The 22,245-nt window shown below is 41.1% G+C and overlaps 1 protein-coding gene across 1 annotated transcript in view; it reads left to right on the top strand.

Annotated features, from left to right (window-relative positions):
* PLEKHS1 (pleckstrin homology domain containing S1) overlaps positions 1-22,245 on the top strand; it is a 452,990-nt gene that overhangs the window by 268,024 nt on the left and 162,721 nt on the right. Inside the window, exons 4-5 of the mRNA XM_044055523.1 lie at positions 19,123-19,208; positions 19,305-19,423. Of these exons, the coding sequence (XP_043911458.1) occupies positions 19,123-19,208; positions 19,305-19,423 (205 nt within the window). The remainder of the gene's footprint in view (positions 1-19,122; positions 19,209-19,304; positions 19,424-22,245) is intronic.

Raw genomic sequence — 22,245 nt, forward strand, 5'->3', positions numbered from 1 at the left:
TTAAATGCATATTTTGTATAGTACAAACCCATATTACATAATACAGAAATAAAAAAAGATTTTCATTAGGAAAATTACATCAGGTTAATTCAGTAAGTAGTAGTTTGTTTTTTTTTTTAGGGAATTACAATGAGGTAATTTTTAGTCATTGGTCGAATATGTCCCAAGGGATGTAAAACTTTAAGGCGTAGTGACAGGCAACAAAGTTTGAAAAGTTAGGAAGAAAGTGTGGTAGAATTAGGTTGGATGACAGCATTCTACAGCACTATTCCAAGTTAAGTAAAAGCTGACTTCCTTCTGCCCCAAGCATATAGATATGTGCCAGGATACCATTTTGGTGAGGTTTTCTTTTTGCAGAACTCTCCTCATTGAGATTAAAAAAGGTCTGCAAGAAATGATGGCACTATCCTGTTTGCCTCTGATGGAGTACTGGCACACATAGTAGGGAAAATATGCCAAAACATAGCTGCAGCACATCCCAGTTCAGAGAATCAGGTACTGGAAAACAGCCAGATCTTACAGGGAGGTCTAAGGCTACAAAGAACAGTTTGACCTAGATCTAGAAAAATGCTAAACTTGGTTTGTTTACAGGCACATTGCTCGACAAGAATATTGAAGATAGTTATGAACTGGAGCAAAATCTACCCACATAGAAGAAAACTGGTAATTACCAAAAGGGGAAAGGGTTATTTAACAGACTTCTGTGGGATCCTCATCAGGATTTGTTATGAAGTCTTTCAATGAAAGGTCCTGACTTTGCGGGAACATGGGCGACATTTTTGGCTAGGCTTATAAGGGCCTGCAGGCCAATAGCCTAGTATCCTATGAAACTATCATCCTATGAACTTATGAAAATAACAGAATACTAGATTCAAGAGCGGGGGGGGGGGTACTTTTCCAGAAAGTCTTATCTTTCAAGAGTTGGAAAACTGAAAAATATTTTAGTTGCAATGCAAAAGACTAAGAGATAGGCTGAGCTAATTATTAGATTCAGGTGACAGTTTCTTTAGGTAAGTCTTAGTGGGAAGTCAACTGGCACATAACCATAGCTTGTCCATCCCAAAATGGGAAGAACACTGAATGAAGGTAAAAAAATCCTTATTTGGTAAAAAGAAGGTAGGATGCTAGTTTTCAGCTTACCTCAGACTTGCCGAATTGTAGAAAACTCTCAGAATTGCAGCTGTTTACCTTAGACCAATAAATACAACCATTCCCTTTGAAATGTTCTTTTTAGAGATTACTTTTGCAGCACTGTTTTAAGGAGATGGAGTGAAGAAGGGACATTGCATCATGTAGCTTCCAATCTAACACCTTTGAAATTAGATGTATTTTCAGGTTCAGCTGCTAATAATAATAGTGGTGGGGGTATAGGAAACCCTTGGTTTGGTGCTTTTTAAGCAGCTTAAAGGGATATGAGATGTAAAAGTACTAACCAATATACAAAGCCTCCCACCCAGTAAAAAAACAATAACTAAAATGATCAGTTATAATTAATTAGCTATAATTAAGTTATTAATAACTTATAAGTAAAGGCATGGCATCTAGATCCAAAGAGGTTATTATTCCACTGTACTCCATCCTTACCAGACCAATCATGGAGTAAAATGCTCCCTTTGGTATGTACCTGACCAGGCATATACAGCAACTAGAGCGACCTCTGAGGTTCCTTTACAAAAAAAAAATACAAGGTGTAACAAACCTGCCTTATGCAGAGCACCTTAAAGCCCTTTCTCTCTATTTAGTCTCCTATAGGTTGCTGAGGGGTGGTCTATGTCTGGCTTACAAGACATCCGCAAACCCCACACTTGTAAATCTCTTACATATTTGTAAGTCAAAGAGTACCAGAAATACAAGGTCTAGGGACTTGAATTTTGTCTTTGACTTAACTTGCTGAAGACACAGACATATTTCCTAGAGACTGCCCTTCCTATGGAACAAACTTCCCATCCATGTGAAGCTGAGTTCATCTATTACCCAATTTAAGTGCAACCTGGATAGAGAAAAGGAAATTTACATTCGGCCTGGCACCCATGTCTCATATGGACAGAGGTAGCTTATAATGCCTGGCCCTCAATGCCCCATTTGGATACAGGACATTATTATTTTGGGAAACATGGCAAGGCTGAGAAAGGTCCCCCAAGTCATTAGACTAGCAACAATCTATGACTCAGGCCACTATAAAAATTGCATATTGTAGTGAGACAGTCGTTACAGGCAACAGCAGAAGTGGGAAATATATTATGCATACACACACTGCAGTGACACACTGGTACAGCAAACGGCTCTCACTGCTTGTCACCAGGAAGCAGTATTGTATCCTCCACTCCTAGAAAATCTGACAGACATCCTTTTGTAGTGGTCTTTCTTGGAGACTGTCACATATGCAGCTTGCTTGCTTGCTGCTAGCTATGCATGCATCAGCCTCAGTCCTGACTCAGGCTCCCTACTCTGTTATGTACCTTCTGTGCTGTAAGATTGACTGCCAATTACAGCTATAGCCATATTTAAGATCTTATTATTTAATTATTGGATTTGCATAATCTGGGTCCCCTCTCATTAAAACAACCACTATTTTAGGTCCTTGTTTTCATATTTAGTTCATCAAATTAAATATTGCTACATTTACCTGAACCAGGCTGGAAATCTTTGGAAGATGTGCATTTTGCAAACCTGCCTTTGGTCTGGGTCTGTGGCATCAACTTTCTTGATTCAGGCATATGCATCTGAATCCTGTTTGAGGAGCTACTGCCACCATCTGTTCAGGAGGTTTTATCGGAATTCTGGCATTTATATATATATTTTATATATAGAATAACCTTATGAGAAGTCATTTACGGCATATGCATTATGTGTTAAATCTGTACTATTGTGGATAAATGTATTTTTATGCATTTGTTGCATATTTTTGTTTTTAGATCTATTTATAGGTTCATAGGTTCATAGGTTGGTACTAGGCTATCAGCCCTAGGGCCTATACAATAACAATTCCCTGGCTATTTCTTCCCACATTATTTACTTTCCTGGACCCCTGTCTAGCAGGGCGATCCCTGGGGTGAATTTCCTTTCTCCCATCCAATCATCAAGGTTCCTCTTGAAGAGGTCCAAAGAGGCACTCTGCTTGACATGTATGGGCAATCTATTCCAGAGTCTGGGGAGTCTCTGGGTCAGGAACCTATCCCTCCAACATGTTTTGTTTATTGTGATGACAAGGTTTAGATCCCTGGGTAGCTCTGAGGGATTGGGATTTCTTTAAGTGTAGCATGTCCAACAGCTCTGGGTTTGACATGGCCTTGTATGTTACTGAGTAGAGCTGGAGTTTTTGGGCATCTGCTTTAGGCCTGTGATTCTTTTAGTGAGGTATTTCTGAGGCCTTTCCAGTTGTTGCAGATGTCTTGAGAGGTACATACCAAATGGGGCATTGTATTCTATAATGGGTCTAATGAGGACAGTACAGTGGGACAATGACCTCCTTTTTCTGGATGAAAAGCCCTTCGTGATGAGGTGTGCCACATAGAAGGATTTCCTGACTGTTGTGGCGATGTGGTTATCGGTGAGACCACTCTCCACCTATTTCCCTAACTCTCTTAGCTCTCTTACTGTGTTTAGTATACTGCCACCTATATTGTAATTCATGCATACATGTTTTTTCCCAAAGGATAACAATACATTTCTTGGCATTGAGCTTGAGCCCATGGCTCTGGCACCAAGCATCTGTTTCTGTAAGGCCCTTTTGTAGAGTATCCACATAATTTGGGATTCAATAATGGCTCCCAGTTTGCAGTCATCTGCAAACTTTGTCAGCCAGAGTCCCTTAGTGTTGACCTGTACTTCAGAGAAGTAGATGCCAAACAAGAGCGGCCCCAGGACTGAACCCTGAGGTACTCCACTTGTCACTTGTCTAGAGCTGGATTTGGAGTCGGCTACTTTTACAGTGTGGGTTCTATCAGTAAGCCATTTAGCAACCCATTGGGTGACATAGGGATTAATGCCCAACTTAGTAAGTTTATCTATGATTCCAGAGTGGGGATGGTGTCAAAGGCCTTAGCAAGGTCTAGATAGGCTGTGTGGACCACCTTACCCTTGTCCATGGCTCTGGAGACTGATTCAAAGAAGTCAATCAGGTTCAGGAGACAAGATCGGCCCTTCACAAACCCAAACTGGGTGGGGTCCAGTGTTTGAAGGTTGCCAATGTCTTTGTTTATAAGTTCCATGATAATACTCCATGGCCTTGCAGATAAGGCTTGTCAGACTGATGGGATGGTAGTTTCCGGGATCCAAGGTGGATCCCCCCTTGTGGATTGGGATAACTGTAGCTCTGCGCCACTCAGTGGGCACGAAACCTGAGGTGAGGCTATGATTAAACATGACACTTAGGTGAGGTGCCAGTTCATATTGTAGTTCATGTAGTACACAGCCCGGGATGTCATCTGGTCCCATGGATGCTGTATTCTTGGCTTTAGAGAGTGCGTTTTGTACTTGTGTGGCCATTATTACTAGAATTTGGCAATCTTCCGGTATTGAGATGGGCCATTTAGGGTTTTTTTTTAATTAGCTTATGGGTTGGCAGGTACTTAACAGACTATTGAGCTGTGAAGATCTTAAGAAGCCTTGCCTCACATTCCCATGGAGGTTTTTAGTCCTTACATTTTATTATTTATTTATCCATTTATTGAAATTTAATTACCAAAAAAGTCTACCTGGGTAGAAGTCCATTTTCAGAGAAGGCCTAGGGAGAAAAGCATGCATATTACCTAGAGACAGGTCAAACAAGGATATGTTGGGTCATTTGCATGTTTCCCCTATCCATAATGGGCAGGGGTGCTAAACCGAGGGTGAATTTTCCATCCATTTGTAGTAATTACATTCAAATACAGTAAGATTAGTATTTTGCTTTATACCAAGGCCAATTTGTCTGAATCACTCGAATGGTTTCAGATGCTTCACAGTTTTTAGTGGAGTGTAAAATTTTAACAGAGATGTTTATTGTTAGGGGTTATCCCAGTGATTTTGTTTTTAACATAAAAAGGGAGGTAGTAAGCAAAAGGGATAGTGGCATTTTTTATAGGTTCATAGATAGGTACTAGGCTATTGGCCCTAGGGCCTATATAAGTCTAGCCAAATGGTACCCTGGCTTTTGCCACCCAAGAAAATTATTTTCCTGTGCCCCTGTCAAGCAGAGCCACAGAAGTGATCTCCGGGGTGAATTTCTTATCTCCCATCCAGTCATCAAGATTTTTCTTGAGGAGTGCTAATGAGGAGGTTTGTTTCATATAGATAGGTAGTTTGTTCCAGAGTATGGAAAGTCTCTGAGACAGGAATCTATCCCTCCAGCATGTTCTGTTTATTGTGGTGACAAGGTTTAGGTCATAGAGTGTGTAGCTCGGAGGGATTGGGATTTCTTTACGTAGAGCATGTCTGGGTTTGACATAGCTTTGTATGTTAGGCAGAGATCGCCTGTGAGTAGGCAATATGCGACAGAATAAAGCTGGAGTTTTTTGAGACGGTCTGCGTAGGGCATCTGTTTGAGGCTGGTAATCCTCTTTGTGAGGTATTTCTGTGACCTTTCTAGTTGTTGTAGATGTCTTGTAAGGTACATACCAAAAGGGGCATTGTACTCTAAAATGGGTCTAATGAGTTATGAGTAGAGGGGAGCAATGACCTCTTTTTTCCTGGATGAGAAACCTTTTGTGATGAGGTGTGGCACATAGAAGGATTTCCTGACTACTGTGGCGATGTGATTATCAAAGGAGAGACTACTGTCCACCTGTGGCCCAAGATCTCTTATTACACTTTTAGTGTTAAGTAGACTACCGCCTATGTGGTAGTTCATGGGTACAGAGGTTTTACCAAAAGGGATGACAATGCACTTTTTGGCATTGAGCTTGAGGCCATGACTTTGACACCAGGCATCTGTCTCAGTGAGGCCCTTTTGTAGGATATCCACATCATTAGGAGATTTGATTATGGCTCCTACTTTGCAGTCATCTGCAAACTTTGTTAGCCAAAGACCTTCTGTGTTAGCCTGTACTTCTGAGAAGTAGATACCAAACAGGAGAGGACCTAGGACTGAACCCTGTGGTACTCTACTTGTCACTGGTCTGAAGTTGGATTTAGAGTCTGCTACTTTCACAGTGTGGGTTCAGTCAGTGAGCCAGTTGGCAACCCATCTTGTGACATAGGGATTTATACCTAGTTTAGTGAGTTTGTCTATAATTCCTTAGTGGGGGATGGTGTCAAAAGCCTTGGCAAGAGCTAGATAGGCTGTGTGTACCACCGTACCCTCATCTACAGCTTTGGTGACTGCTTCAAAGAATTCTATCAGGTTTTGGAGACATGAGCTGCCTTTTACAAACCCAAACTGGGTAGGTTCCAGAGTTTGGAGATTACCAATGTAATTGTTTATAAGTTCCATGATGATTTGCCCCATAGCCTTGCAGACCAGGCTCGTCAGGCTAATGGGGCGGTAGTTCCCAGGGTCCGTGGTGGTTCCCCCTTTGTGGAGTGCAATAACCGTTTCTGTGCGCTATTTAGTGGGCACAAAGCCTGAGGTGAGGCTATGATTGAACATGGTATATAGGTGGGGTGCCAGTTCATTCTGTAATTCATGTAGAACGCAGCCTGGGATGTTGGCAGATCCCATAGATGCTGTGTTCTTGGCTTTGGAGAGTGTGTTTTTTACTTGTGCAGCCGTGATTACAGATACTTTGCATTCTTCCGGTATAGAGATGGGCCCTTTAGGGGATGAGAGAGGGATAAAGTTAGCACTGAACCTATCTGCCAGGATGTTGGCAATATCAGTTGGTTCTGTATATTTAGTGCCATTGTGCTGTAACTCAGAGCAGATCTGAGTGTTGCAATTGAGATTCTTGGCATAGCTATAGAATGCTTTGTGATTGTCTTTAGAATCAGTGGCAATTTTGTTTTCATAACTAGCTTTGGTGGATTTTATCAGGGATCGCAGCTTCTTACTGAGGATGACCAGGGAGTTCCTCCAATCATGGGATTTTACTCTCTTTTGCAACAGTTTCTTTCTTCTGTTGTAGAGTTTGTTTAGAGCAAGGGACCACCAGACTAGCTTCCTTTTTTTGGAGGATAGCATCTTGGTTCTGTTAGGGATTGCACAATCCACCGATATTACATGGTAGCAATGCTACATCACTTGTTACATCAAATAATATGGACAGTAACAGCAATAACAGCCAAAACAAAAGTCAGACATGGGATAGTAAGATGTTTACTACTACGTCTTGTTTGGATACGTCAGAAATTGTGGAAGTTTTGTTCAATAACTGGTGGATATTTGCCAGTGATTTGAATCTACTTGGAAAGTTTGGTTCCAAACCAAAGATGGTCTATAGAAAGGATACATCATTTAAACAGTTATTGGAAAGATGTAATAGTAATCCCTGTAAGACCAACAATAAAAAGGTCGGCACTTATAAGTGCGGCTCCTGTAAACAGTACAAATATATAGTTGGAGATGACCATGTCATTATTGGCAACATGAAATACAAGAGTAAGGGTTACTTTAATTGTTACTCTAGGAATATTGTGTAGGTTGCTGTATGTAATTAATGTCCAGGGTTTTATGTAGGAAAATCCTCAAGAAAACTAAAAGAACATATGTATGAACATCATCTGGACATAAGGAACAAAAAACTTACTAATGCTTTATATAGGCACGTTTGTATACACCAGCGCTATGAATTTAAGTTATTTGTTTTGGATTATATACAATTTGATTTGCAAGGGAAAGTCACTAATGTACACCTTAACCTTAGAGAGATTTTGTGGCAGATAAAGTTAAATGCAACAGTACCCCCGGGATTAAATGATAACTGTTCTCTAGCACCTATTTTAAAATTGAGGCACTAGGTGGTTAGTTAAAGGGCAGTATTTTAAAATGCTTTTAAAACCATTTTAACAACTATTTGGGATGTCATTTTAAGAATGCAATTTGTTAATTGGTTAATCAATCAGGTGATTTAACAAACTGTATATAAAGTGAGAGGATAGAAAGGGAAATTGCTCTGATTATAGGTTCATAGGTTCATAGGTTCATACTAGGCTATCTGCCCTAGGGCATTTATAAGCCTAGCCAGAGTGTGTGTGGCTTTCACCACCCCTTAGGATGAGAATACTATACCCATTAGTTTGCTGTGCCTCTGTCCAGCAGTGATACAGAGATGATTCCCGGGGTAAACCTACGATCTCCCATCCACTCGTCAAGATTTCTCTTGAACAGAGTCAGTGAGGGGCTCTGCCTCACATGGACTGGGATTCTGTTCCATAGTGTAGGGAGTCTCTGGGTGATGAATCTGTCCCTCCAGCACGTCCTATTTATATCTGTGTTGAGGTTTAAGTCTCTTGCTCTCATGGCTCTGGTGGATTTGGATTTTTTGAGGTGGAGCATGTCCATTAATTCCGGGTTGGACATGGCCTTGTATGTCAGGCACAGATCACCTCTGAGCAGACGGTATGCGACTGAATAGAGCTGGAGTTTCTTCAGTCGGGCATCGTATGACATATGTTTGAGCCCCTTTATCCTTTTGGTGAGGAACTTTTGGGGTCTTTCCAACTGCTGCAGGTGTCGGGTAAGGTACATTCCGAATGGGGCGTTGTACTCAATCATTGGTCTGATAAGTGAAGAGTACAGGGGTACAATGACCTCTCCTGATCTGGATGTGAATCCCTTCATGATCAGATGGGCAATGTAGAAGGGCTTCCTAACCACTTTGGCAATGTGAGTGTCAAAAGAGAGGTTACTGTCAACTTGGGTCCCCAGGTCCCTGATAACTTATTCCATGTTTAATGGATTACCACCTATGTGGTAATTAGGGGTTACCTTGTTTTTCCCAAAGGGTATGACTATACATTTTTTGGCATTTAGCTTAAGGCCATGGCTCTGGCACCAGTTATCCATTTCTATGAGACCTCTCTGTAGGATGTCTGTGTCTGATGGAGTGTCAATTATGGTGCCCAGTTTGCAGTCATCTGCAAATTTTGTCAGCCACAATCCCCTATGTTTGCCTGCACTTCAGAAAAATAAATGCCGAACAAGAGGGGGCCCAGAACTGAGCCCTCTGGGACACCGCCGTGACCGGCTTAGAGTCTGACATGGCACCAGCAACTCTAACCCTGTGTGTTCTGTCCTTGAGCCAGTTTGCAACCCATCTTGTGACATATGGGTTTACATCTAAGCTGGTGAGCTTTTCTATGATGCCCGAGTGGGGTATTGTGTCGAACACTTTTGCTAGGTCAAGGTAGGCTGTGTGAACTGCCTTACCCTCATCAATGGCCTTAGTGACTGTTTCAGAAAAGTCGACCAAGTTCAAGAGGCAGGATCTGCCCTTGACAAAGCCAAATTGGGTAGGATCCAGTGTCTGTAGGTCCCCAATGTCTTTATTTATGAGTTCCATTATGATCCTCTCCATAGCTTTGCAGACAAGGCTCGTCAAGCTTATGGGGCGGTAATTTCCAGGGTCCGTAGAAGCACCGCCTTTGTGGTGTGGGACCACAGTTGCTGTACGCCATTCTTTGGGTACGTATCCTGTAGTAAGGCTAAGATTAAACAGCAGCCTTATGTGTGGGTTTAGTTCCTCATTGAGTTCGTGTAGCACACAGCCGGGGACACCGTCCGTCCCATTGATGCTGTGTTTTTACTTTAGAGAGAGCAGCTCTCTCCTGGGCATCTGACATGTTTGGGAGGCTAGACTCTGGTGGGATAGATATTTCTCCTTTTGGGGAGGGAGGGAAGAAATTTGCACTGAACCTGTCTGCCAGTATGTTGGCAATGTTTGTGGGTTCAGTGATTTTTTTATCATTTTGGACTAATTCTGAGCATATCTGGGAGTTTCCACCCAGGTTTCTAACATAGCTAAAGAAGGCTTTATGATTGTCTTTTGTGTCATTAGCGATTTTTCTCTCAAAGTTGGCCTTGGATGATTTTATGAGTGATCGTAGTTTTTTGCTAGTATTGATCAGAGATGCCTTCCCTTTTAGGGATTTTGCTCTGTCATGTAGTAGCTTTCTCCTCTTGTTGTAGAGTTTGTTTATGGCTGGGGTCCACCAGACCGGGCGCCTGCCTTTGGTGGAAAGGAGGTCTTGATTTTATTAGGGATTGCTTGATCCATACATTCCTGGAGGTGCTCGTAGAAGGCATTTGTAAGGGTTTCAGCAGCGTGGGTTGTGGTTTCCACTGGCTCGGGGCCTTGAAGGATACCACTCCAGTCTTAAGAAGTGTGGTTTGCTTTTGAGAAGTTCTTCACTGTGGTCTTTTTTGCTGGGGGTGGGGGCGGGATGTGTATCTCCAGTGAGATTAATTTATGGTCTGATCTCACCAATGAGGGATATACTTCCAGTGTAGAGCATTTTGTCCCCATGTTTGAGATGATCAGGTCTAGTATATTTTCTCCTCTTGTGGGAATGGTGACTAGTTGATCCATAGCATTTGAGTTTATGAACTCAAGGAACCTTTGGGCTAGGGTGTTGGGGCTTGAGTAATGTTCCCAGTCTATGTTTGGGTAGTTGAAGTCACCCAATATGATGGTGTTTGGAGAGACATACATACTCTCCAGTGTCTTCAGGAAGGCTGTGTGGGTTTCCTGAGTTTGAGAAGGTGGTCTGTAGCATGTTACAAACTGTAGGGCAGGTTTACCTATGGTTAATTGCACCTGGATGGTCTCCGATGCTTCGTGCGTTGCCACTAACCTGGAGGTGTGGGTATCCTTTATGAATATGGATACTCCCCCTCCTTTTGTGGATCAGTCCGGATTTTGGGGCCGGAACGCATGATATGAGGTATAACCTGATAGTGTTGGGGTGCTCTCAGGAGCCTTGAACCAGGTTTCAGTCACAGCACAGACATCGATGTTCTCCATACTGAGGAGGGCTTCGAGGGTGTGCATCTTGAGGTTTAGACTTCTGGCATTGAGCAATATTACCCTTAGTTTTTCTCCATTTTTGTTTTCTAGGGCGGTAGGTTTATCATTTGAGCCTTGCCTAAAAAAGGCACTATGGGGGTGGCAGGAGCCTTTGCCAGTATCCGGAAGCCCAGGGGTGACAGGTGCAAGCCGCCCTGCAGCAGCGTGACTTGTCAAGCATGTCATCCCAGGCAGACAGACATTGGATCCCCTTAGAATGACACCAGTAATTAAGCCAATTATTAAAGCTGACCATTTTGTCTCTGTATTGTGGCATCATTCTTGGTGAGGGTAGGATACTGCTCAGGGTCGGGGTCATACCGGCCTGGGCTACATAATCTGAGAGCTCCTCTATATCTCTTTTCATGTAGTCCAGGGAGGTACGTCTCAGGTCGTTCACACCGGCATGGACAATGCCTGAGTCATACTTGTACTTGCTGTGGAGTGACCTGAGTGCTTGTGTTATGTGGCGGATTCTAGCGCCTGACAGGCAGCTTACTGTGATCTTTTCCTTGTTCAGTCTGGTGAGTGGGACGTCAATGTGTCTGACTATGGAGTCACCTATAACAAGTGTGTCTGGCATTGTGTTTGGCCTTAAGGGCTGTGACTGTTTAGCACACTGACTTTGAGAACTATGTGTTGCATGTCTTATGTCTTGAGGTGGCAGTTGCTTGGGTGTCTGCTTTGGAGGCCTCTGTAGTTTTGGTAGATTTTTGATCAGTGCCTCCGAGTATGTCTTTGTGTGTTTATGTGTTTGTTTTGCAGTTGTGATAGTTCTATGTGAAACTGGGTTTGTGGTGTGCGTGGTTTCCTTCTCCTCCTGTCTGGTCTTGCCAGTCCTGAGTTGAGAGAGCTCAGCCTCCAGTTTGGCTATATAGTTGCATCTCTCACATGTATTTGTGTTTTGTGGGAGAAGGAGTGGGTTGTCTGTGTACATGAGGCAATTGTAACATTGCCTCAAGATGCCGAGATTCACCAGCTGAACAGGGGAGGACGCCAGCAACTGACCCTTCGACATGCTAGAAAAAGTGAAAAAGTTTGCTGTGTAACTGAGTCAGAAGGGACCTATAGGGAAATGGGTACTCAAGGGGATTCTAGGCTAATGTAGTACTTTGTTTAGTATACAAGTACTTTACCTATATAAAAATGCTTTAGGAGCAAGTGCTGAGCTTTAACATGAAACATGACTTCTCTGATCCACTTGAATCACTTTTCAACTGTAGAATTCAGTCAAGTTTTGTGCCCAAGGAATGGAAGTTGACTACAGTCATTCCCCTGCACAAAGGAGGTCCAATCACTGATACGGGTAACTACAGACCCATACATCTTATTAGTCTTATATGTAAGGCCATGAAAAGACTCATCATGGACATGATAAATGAGGACATAGGTCACCTGCTAATGCTGGGCCCATCACAGTTTGGCTTTGTTAAAGTAAGGTCATGCCTATTAAATCTAGTGGTGTTTTTGAGAGGGTCACCAAAGCATTGGATGAAGGTAAGATTGTGCAAACAGCTTATCTCAACCTGACCAAGGTTTTTGATACAATACTCAACTCAGGCATTATAGACAAGCTCACTAATTTAGGTATAAACCCTTTTATCACCTACTGGATAGCCATCTGGCTGACTATAGGACCCAGGAGGTCAAAATAGGTGAGAACACCTCTATCAAGAGGCCAGTCGCTAGCAGAGTCCCCAAGGACTCAGCACTGGGCCTGGCCTGCTCCTTTTTGGCATCTATTTCACTGAAATGGAAGGAAATGCTGAAGGCTTATGACTGACTAAGTTTGCAGATGACTGCAGGCTAGGGGGTTATCGTTAACTCCCCTGCAGACACTAGCATTCTTCAAAAACATCTGTCTCTGACTAACATATGGTGCCAAAGTCATGGTCTTAAATTCAGTGCTAAGAAATGCACAATTGTACCCTTTGATAAGTCAACCATCCCAGCTAATTACTATGTTGATAATATGCCCCTAAGAGTCAACCCTGCGGTCAGGGATCTAGTTCACATGTAGACAGTAGCGTTACCTTCAGTCACCATGGGGCCACAGTGGTGAGGAATTCCTTTTATGTTGTGCAACGTATAAGTAAGGGCATGGCATTTTGGTCCAAAGAGGTTATTATCCCACTATATTTTATATGCAGCAACTAGAGAAACCTCAGAGATTCCTTACAAAAAGAATATAAGGTGTAACAAACCTGCCTTATGCACAGGGCCTTAAAGCTCTTTCCATCTACTCAGTCTCCTATAGATTGCTGAGGAGTTATCTGTGACTGGCTTATAAGGCATCTGCAAACCAAAAGGGTGGTGCAGTGGTGCAGCGGTTAGCATTGTCACCTCCCAGCAAGAGCCTGGCACCCATGTCCCTTGTGGACAAATAAAAAAATGAATGCCCGGACTTCAATGTCCTATCTGGATACAGGACATCATTATTCTTTTGAGAAAACTTGGCTAGAGTTATAAAGTCTCCCTGGGCCATTAGTCCAGTAACAATCTGTGAATCTATACACAGGGCACATGAAGAAATAGAATAATCAGAAAAGGAACAAATCATGATAGATATAAATCCAGTATAAAAACAGGAATGGATAACACAAACAAGATGGACTTTTAAAGTACTAGAGAAAAGAGGAGGAATAAATAAGCATAAAAATAAAATAAACAAATAAACAATGGTGAAAGGGAATTTATTTCTCAGAGACTCACAACATAGGATCCTGAAGTTGTTTGGGCTTCAAAAGACTTGCTGCACAAGCAGTGTGTTGTTCTCAGAAGGGGTGAAGGTATATAAGGGGTAAATATCCTACATAAATCCACTAGCCTTATCATAGTAAGATCCATCAAGGGATAAGGATATACAGGAGAAAATATCCAAAGAAAATGCAGTTTCCTTATCACAGTATGTTCCCTCAAAGGGTAAGAGTATATAAGGTTAAATATCTCAAGAAAATGCACTAGTCTTATTACAGTACTTATAAAATGAACACACTGTTGTCAGTTGTGTGTGTGTGTGTGTGTGTGTGTGTGTGTGTGTGTGTGTGTGTGTGTGTGTGTGTGTGTGTGTGTGTGTGTGTGTGTGTGTGTGTGTTGGAGCATGCATATAGGTGTATGGGTGAGTGCTTCCATTAGTATGAGTGAGTGTGTGTGGCGGGGCTTGTTTGTGAATGAAATGATGTGTGTGCATGTGCAAGTGTGTGCATTTGCATGTACATATGGTTGTCTGAATATGTTTGCATACGCGTGTGCGTGCATGTGTGTCTGTTTCTTTGTGTGTTGGAGCATGCATATAGGTGTATGGGTGAGTGCTTCCATTAGTATGAGTGAGTGTTGAGGGGGCTTGTTTTGAATGAATGAATGTGTGTGCACTTGTATGTGTGTATGTCTGCATGTATATACAGGACTCTGCATGTGTTTATCTGTGCACGTGCATGCACGTGCGCACTCGTGTGTGTGTGTGTGTGTGTGTGTGTGTGTGTGTGTGTGTGTGTGTGTGTGTGTGCATGAGCTGCTGAACAGTCTACACACTGTAGACCTGGGTAGGCATGTGTTCAAGCCCTACACAGTGTAAGTTGTATTTCATATACTAACAACTGTTGAAAGGCAGGACTGCCTTAATCTACAGATGTTATGAGTGCAATCAACATAGTGCTAACTAGTGATGGTGAAGTTTATGATCCCCCAAATGCTGAACTGACTTTTGAGGGAAGCCATATGTAGGTGAACACAATGCTCAAGCTGACATTTCAACTGTGTGCTTCATGATAAATAATTATGTGGCATCATCTATTATTCTACAGGTGTAAAGATTGTATGACTTAGGAAGACAGGTGTTCGAATCCAGCATTATGTACTTCCTGTGATAGGGTAAACAAACACATTTTAATAGGCAGGACTGGCTTCCTTAGCTGATATGATTATGTATAATTATACGTAGGGGTAACATTTACAGAGGGAGAGGGTTTGATCTCTCATCTATTTTCATACCTTTTGACATTCCAACACACACATTTCAAGTAACCCTTTCAGGTGTGTACTTTCTGACAACTGTGATATGTGTGGGAAACAGATCAGTTACCCCAGGACTGCCCCATGTACCACTAATAGACAGATGCAGCTCCTAAATGCTTTATCCCATGCGTGGGTCTCCAAATTATTTATGGTGTGATCCCAGTTATTCTCATTAGGCGTAGTATATAATGATTGACCATGGGATGGATAAAGCCAATCTTTAATCAAATGGGACTGGTTATTTCAAGCATAAAAAAGGAAACTGGCTTAAAATGGCCTACAAGGGCAGCTAGCCTAGTACTTACCTATGAACCTATTTGATTTCTTGTGTGGCATCATCAGTTAGTCCATGAGTCCAGACAATGTTGATGAGCATTGCAGATGTTCATAGATTCACACGTGTATACCAGGCAAACGACCTTAGGAACCCTTATAAGCCTAGACATGCATCCCAAGCATGTGTTATAAGTTTTGGTACCTTAGGATTATTCTAAGGGTAAATGTAGGCTAGGGCTTGGGTGGTCATGCATTTACAGGCTTCCTCTGCCCATTAGAGACAGAGGTGTTAGACCAAGGGTAAACTTCTGATTCCCCATCCACTGGTCCAAATTATACTTGAACTGGTTTAGGGAATAATTCTGCTTCATATGGATGGGAAGCCTGTTCCAGAGAATGGGTATTCTCTGAGACACATACCAGTCCCTCCAACATGTCCTTTTTATTTTGCAAGCAAGGTTTAATATACTTAGATGAGGTCTTTTGGATGCTACTTGTTTTATGGATACCCAGAAGGTCTATCAGAGTGGGATCCAAGAGTGACTTGTATGCCAGGCATAGATCACCCCTCAACAGTCTATAGGTGACCAATAGTTTGTAACTTGTATTATTCTGATCAGAATCAAGTGGTAACAGGCAAGAACAGCTTATTCAATAGATCACCATGTGTGGCATAGTGACAACACCGTCACAGGACCTGTATTCGGATTGCCCAGGGGATACACTCCTTTTAAGGCAGCCCCCACATGCATTCAAACACAATGCTTAGGTTAGCTCTTCAACTGTGTTCCTGCTTGTAACAGTGTCAGGATGTCCTCTGTGACATCTGTAGCAATGTCACATGCCTACAGACTGAATGAAATGTCCATGTGTTCATTTCTAGCATTATCTACATTATATGAGTATGTAGAAAATATGAAAACAATAAGACCATTGGTGATATGCTGGGATGGCTTACTCAACAGATAATATCTGATATTTTGTTATTTTTTTTGAAGGGTTGATTGACCTTCATCTCCTGTTTGATGTACTTCCTTGTGAGCATGCTCAGTATAATGCTGCATGTATTATAGTTTCTGTTGTGCGGTGGTTAGCACAAAGCAGCGTCAGTAATTGGAGGGGGTGACTAGTTACTGTCATTTCTCATTTTGTGGATAAAACTGCTGAAATGTTGCCTCCTGCATCATGCCTGTGCTGACTTTCAAGCAATGGGGGTTTGCTGATGATGCATGGAGGAAAACACCAGTGTTATATGTTTGTCTAAAAATTGTGTCAGCTCTACTAATGTCTACAGTTCACTGACAATCTGATGTGATGCTGCAACTGTCTGTGAGGCATGCTGAGTGTTGCAATTCAGGTATTAGGACGTGTTGCACAATGCTCAATTCAGTAGTGATTTTCCAAAATGCTATCAAAAACCCTTCAGATATGTGCTTTGTCAATAGTGTATTAGCTGAGTACATGTGGCAAGCAGTTTGCTTTAGTATAAAAGTAACCTGAAAACCAGAGCATTGTAGCACTCCAAGCAGGAATAGCATTTATGATTTGTTAATGTGATTCTGACACAGGTACACATGTCATACGATTTTTACACAAGTACACATGTAATACTATTCTTACACAGGTACACATATAATGCGATTCTTACACAGTCACACACATAATGCGATTCTTACATAGGTACACAGTTACACACGTAATATTATTCTTACACGGGTACACAAGTAATATGATTCTTACACAGGTACACACGTAATACGATTCACCCCCCCTAACTAAATATACCAACTCCGAGATCGCTCCACAGTAGACAAAATGGCAAAATCCGGCTAACGGCCAAGGGAAATCTTTCCCTGCATTAAATCGGCTGTTCGCGGTTTTCTGCTTTTGGTATTACCAGTTCGATGTTTAGGTGTTTGATAACCTAAACATTCGATATGTTGATATAGACCCATGTGATTCTTATACAGGTACACATGTAATGTGATTCTTATACAGGTACACATGTAATGTGATTCTTATACAGGTACACACGTAATATGATTCTTATACAGGTACACAGGTAATAAGATTCTTATACAAGTACACATGTAATGTGATTCTTATACAGGTACACGTAATGTGATTCTTATACAGGTACATACGTAATATGATTCTTATACAGGTACACACGTAATATGATTCTTATACAGGTACACACGTAATAAAATTCTTACACAGGTGCACTTGCTTTCCACTCACATCAGATATACTTAGAAACAGTGTGTGCAGCAGCTGTTCATGTGCAATAATGAATTAATGCACACGTGTTGTGATAACTTTCACAGATGGTCTTGCTATCACACTTGTAATCATGTCCATATACATACATATACATATACATACATATACATATTCATACATATACATATTCATACATATACATATACATATACATACATATGTGCAGTTGGTAATGAGCTGCCTTCTCTGGAGTGTTTCTGGCAAGATTTCCATCTTAGTTTAGGTTTACTGATGTCCCACATCTCCTGTGTACATACATCTCACTTGTTGTGGTCTACACATCTGTAACAACTGATGCAAAATGATTTATTTCCTGTTCCAAATGAGTTTTGTTTCTGTGGCATATCCTTGTGGATTGCAGGATATAATGGTTTGGATGTGTTCTGAGTCTGACTTCCTACCCTTCATGGCATGCATGTTAACACCACAACTGCTATATTCACTTTCAGTACTTTTCTGAACAGTATGTGAGCTGTTCCTTATTTTTTTCCATTTGTTCAAACATTTATGTGTTTGCTTTTCCAGTGTTCCTGCATTGATAGTTTGATACATGTGCCCATAGGATGTGTCCATAGGATGTTCTAAATTTTTATTACTTACATGTCTTTTCTAACAACACATTTGTCTTTCTGAAGATTTAATGTTTGTTTGTTAATGTGAATGGCAATCCAAGTGATGTTTGATGTGTCCATGACTTCGCTCAGTACAACATACAACAGTATTATCCTTTGTTGTCCACTTGTTGTTGGGCTTCCCCTTGCTTATCTACCCTGATTTATTCTGTATTTGATGCATGCACACAAATACACACACACTCACACTCATTTCTGAATCACTACTTTTTTGGGTACACACCTTTGTTTACATCGTGGACACACATAGATTGAGCCCTGTCTTACCTTGGTGTAGATGTGAGCCTGTGTTAGGGGCTTAGGCTGAGGCCCCTCATTGTGTTGTGCTGTGTGCCTTGGCTTCTTAAATATTTGATTAACAATGCTGCTCATCACACAGAGGTGACCAATCATGTTAACTCCAGCTTGACATGTACACAGTGCTAAATGAATCCCTGGGTAAGTGATATTTTCAGGTAAGCAAATCAGACATCATACATCTAGCTGGATTGATTAAATGCTACCATATCATATGTATTTTTAGTTGAATCAACCTAAAATATCAGAAGTTTTCAAACAAATTTTTCTTGAAGGCAACCCCCTTACACATACTATACAGACAGCTGTGTCTTCCTGAGCTACACTGCAACGGTAATTAATTTCATTAGTACTGCATGTTAGGGGTAAGCAGAAGTCTCTAATTTCAACAACCACCCTGAGCCGCACTGAATCCGTCTTCTTAAACAAGAAACATAACTTGCACAAAAGATTATTTTAGCAATTTGTCCTGCCTCCCAGACTCTGGTAGTACAACAGTATGATCTGTAATAATACTTTAATTGATGTGTGACTTGAAAATCTTCACGTCTAATGTATAACTGATCTGCTTAATATGAAATAAGTAACGTACCCCAATCAGTATAACATGGAAGGCCTATAAGAAAGAACCTTCTGAAATGTCTTCTTCAGTTTTAATACACTAATTACAAAAGTCTAATATGAATTAATCTTTTCAGTGCATGAACCTATGTTTTACTTGAAGGACACCTACAAAGAGGGTTACCTCATAAAGTCACCTCCAAGCAAAATGTTTACTTCCCAGGTTTGTGAAATGAGTCATTTATAAATCAAGTGTTTTAATCACACTGGAGTTTGAAAGTACTTTGTTTCATTTCATTTGCTTTCTTTTCTTCCACAGACTTCATGGAAAACGAGATATTTTGTTTTATCTAGAACACATGAAAATGTCTTCTATCTTGATTATTTTAAAAGCAAAGAACAAAGGAGCCCAGCACGAGGAAAAATATCCTTAGAAAAGTAAGAGTTTACACCAGCAACCAAGTTTTCAACAATTTTATGTTTTTGTCTTCAGAGACATATTTTATAATGATGTACATGAACATTTTTGTCATGGTTATGGCAGGTGAAATGTAATAGTCTGTTAACAGTGTAAAGCTCCTTACTTTTCAAGCAAAGGCATCTTTCATCCTTTGTTTTTTTTTTTTTTTTTGCTAATTATATTTTATTGAAGTGAGCTTTTTCTGAAGTTCTTTGTAATTTGTTAAGCATATAACTGCAATTTTGTGAGACTGTTATGCACTGCAAAATTTATTTTACCCTTTCTCTATTTCTTTGTTACTATGGAGTATCTATTGGAGTGGAGGAAAGCCCCCCACTTGGAGCATGCAGGGTGGTCTTCTCCCCTTACAAACATATATTTCTGAGGTTTTTTTGTTCCTGATGCACACTTTGCTGAAGTTGCAAATATCAGCAAAATGTTTATCATAGACAAGTGATTTGTTTATTCACTTGGTTAGTCCATATTTTAAAATATGATTGACTCTAACCCTTATGTGACTCTCTCCGAAATTGAAATAAAAGTGCATATGTGCAATAATTCATCTCGTCTCATTTCTGCTGGCTGGACTCCAAAGTTGAGAAAACTGTGTTAAGGAGATGTCAGGTGTTGAAGTTCTGTAAGGTGTATACTTTAAGCATCTTCGTTGAAACCAAACTATGAATTATCTACTAATCTGAGTCCTTACCTTTTGCTATATTTCCTGTCTGGGAAGCCTGAATTCACATTGAATAAGGTAGGTTTTTCTTTAGTAGTTTTTTATTAATTTTTCTAAATAACGGTTACATAGACTTTTTTGATTTTCTGCTTGCTTAACTTGGAGCCCAGCAGTTAAGTGGAAAAGGCTTTTTGCTCATAGTGGCCACTCTATTTGATTATTATATGAGTATATCTGCTATAGTTGTCCAAAATAGTCTGAAAATGTACAGGCCATTAACTAGCAGGCATATTTCCAGATGTTATCACACTACACACACAAAAAAATTTCATCTAGAAAAAAGCAGTCTTCTTCTTTTGGCTTTTCCCAGTTAGGGGTCGCCACAGTGGATCACCTGTCTGCTCATGATTGGCAGTGGAGTTTTATGGTGTCGAGTTGCCAGCCCATTACCCAACCTTCCACAGAAGGCACACACTCAAACCTAGGACCAATTTAGAGTGTCCAATCCACCTACAGCATGTCTTTAGGATGTGGGAGGAAACTTGAGCACCTGGAGGAAACCCATGCGACCACAGGGAGGACATGCAGACTCCGCACAGAAGGCACCCCAGCCGAGGATCGAACCAGAAAACCTCTTGCTGTGAGGCAGCAACGCTAACTGCTGCACCACTATGGCTGCCCTACCAAGAAAAAAGCAGTATCCTTTAAAAATATATTCAAACCACTTAAAGTTAGCCAATGAAAAAAATAAGAGGATGATCTGCATTAAAAATCATGTATTAAATTACAAAATAAGTTGCATGAAACAACAATATTGAAGATTGACGCACAGAGGTTGTATATTTGCTAATTTGATATTTTATCAACTGTGGTTGCACTAACAGCTGTAGGGTCCACTTGGATCTGGTCTGGGTTTTAAACAAAATGTAGATATCCTTGGTGAGGGTTAGGCATAATGCCGCTGTAAAATCAACAATGTGGATCAGCTTCAAACCATAGAAAGGGAATGCTCTACTATACATCTTGTGGGGAGCTGAGGCCAGTATGAGTGATGGTCAGTACAAGAAATATAAAAGGAACAATGCAGCTAGGCCAGGCTGTTGTCTTGTGATGGTCAGCTAAGTGTGTGCAATAGAGCAGAGTTGTGCATGGCCTTGTCTGAGATAGTTCTGCAGTGTATAATCTCCTGCAACTCAGGACTTTAGGATACTCATATCATGACCTACAGACAAGAACCCTGAGGCATTATGCCAGCAATCTTTCACCTTATTTGTTTATTTTGCCAGGGTGAGATAAAGTTCCTAGCCTTCAACACTCGTCTTACTCCCCCAGTGACTTTTTACCTTCTGCACAACATACTTTTCAGCTATGCCATGGTCCTAGACCCAGAAATAACTGTCCTCAGTTGGTAAAGCTAACAGCATAGAAAAGGTGTTGTGGCAAAATCTTCCTTCATGCCTTAGAGGGTATCTCTTGTTTTTGTGTACTTGACTGAGTTAAATACACCCCCTAACACACACACACACACACACACACACACACACACACACACACACACACACACACACACACACATACACACAATGGCTCTGTGGAATGTGTGTCTCAAAAATATTCTTCTCTGACTTTCTCTGACAAGGTATTCAGTGGTCTTGTCAGCAGAAACTACAGGCCATCCACCAGTTTGCAGGCTATCCTGAGATTAAAGTCTCCCTTACCTTGACTTCAGGAAAGGAGGCTAGACCCTTGACCACTCAGCTCTACCTTGGACAACATTCAAGCAGCAAGACAATTAACAAAACTCAGCTTTTTAGTAGCCTAAATGCACGTGTACTCCAGATACCAAAAAGTCAACCACATGCTTAGGGCATTTAACAGTATTTTGAGCCTGAAAAATCAGGCAGAGGCCAGCTGAATGTCCAGGTAAATAACAGGCCAACATTATTCTCTTAGATACAAGTCTAACTCAGTTCTGAGCAATGTATACTCACTTAAATGGTGTACATCGTTTTGTGTTGTGTTACATCTTTTTGTGTTGTGTTACATCTTTTTGTGTTACTTAGGCCTGACTTACTTAGTAGTGGTAATCCATTTTTTCAGGTTTAGTAGAGTTTCTGTACTTTT

The sequence above is a fragment of the Protopterus annectens genome, chromosome 14.part0, assembly GCF_019279795.1.
Source record: "Protopterus annectens isolate FY-2018-M chromosome 14.part0, PAN1.0, whole genome shotgun sequence".
Lineage (NCBI taxonomy): Eukaryota > Metazoa > Chordata > Ceratodontiformes > Protopteridae > Protopterus > Protopterus annectens.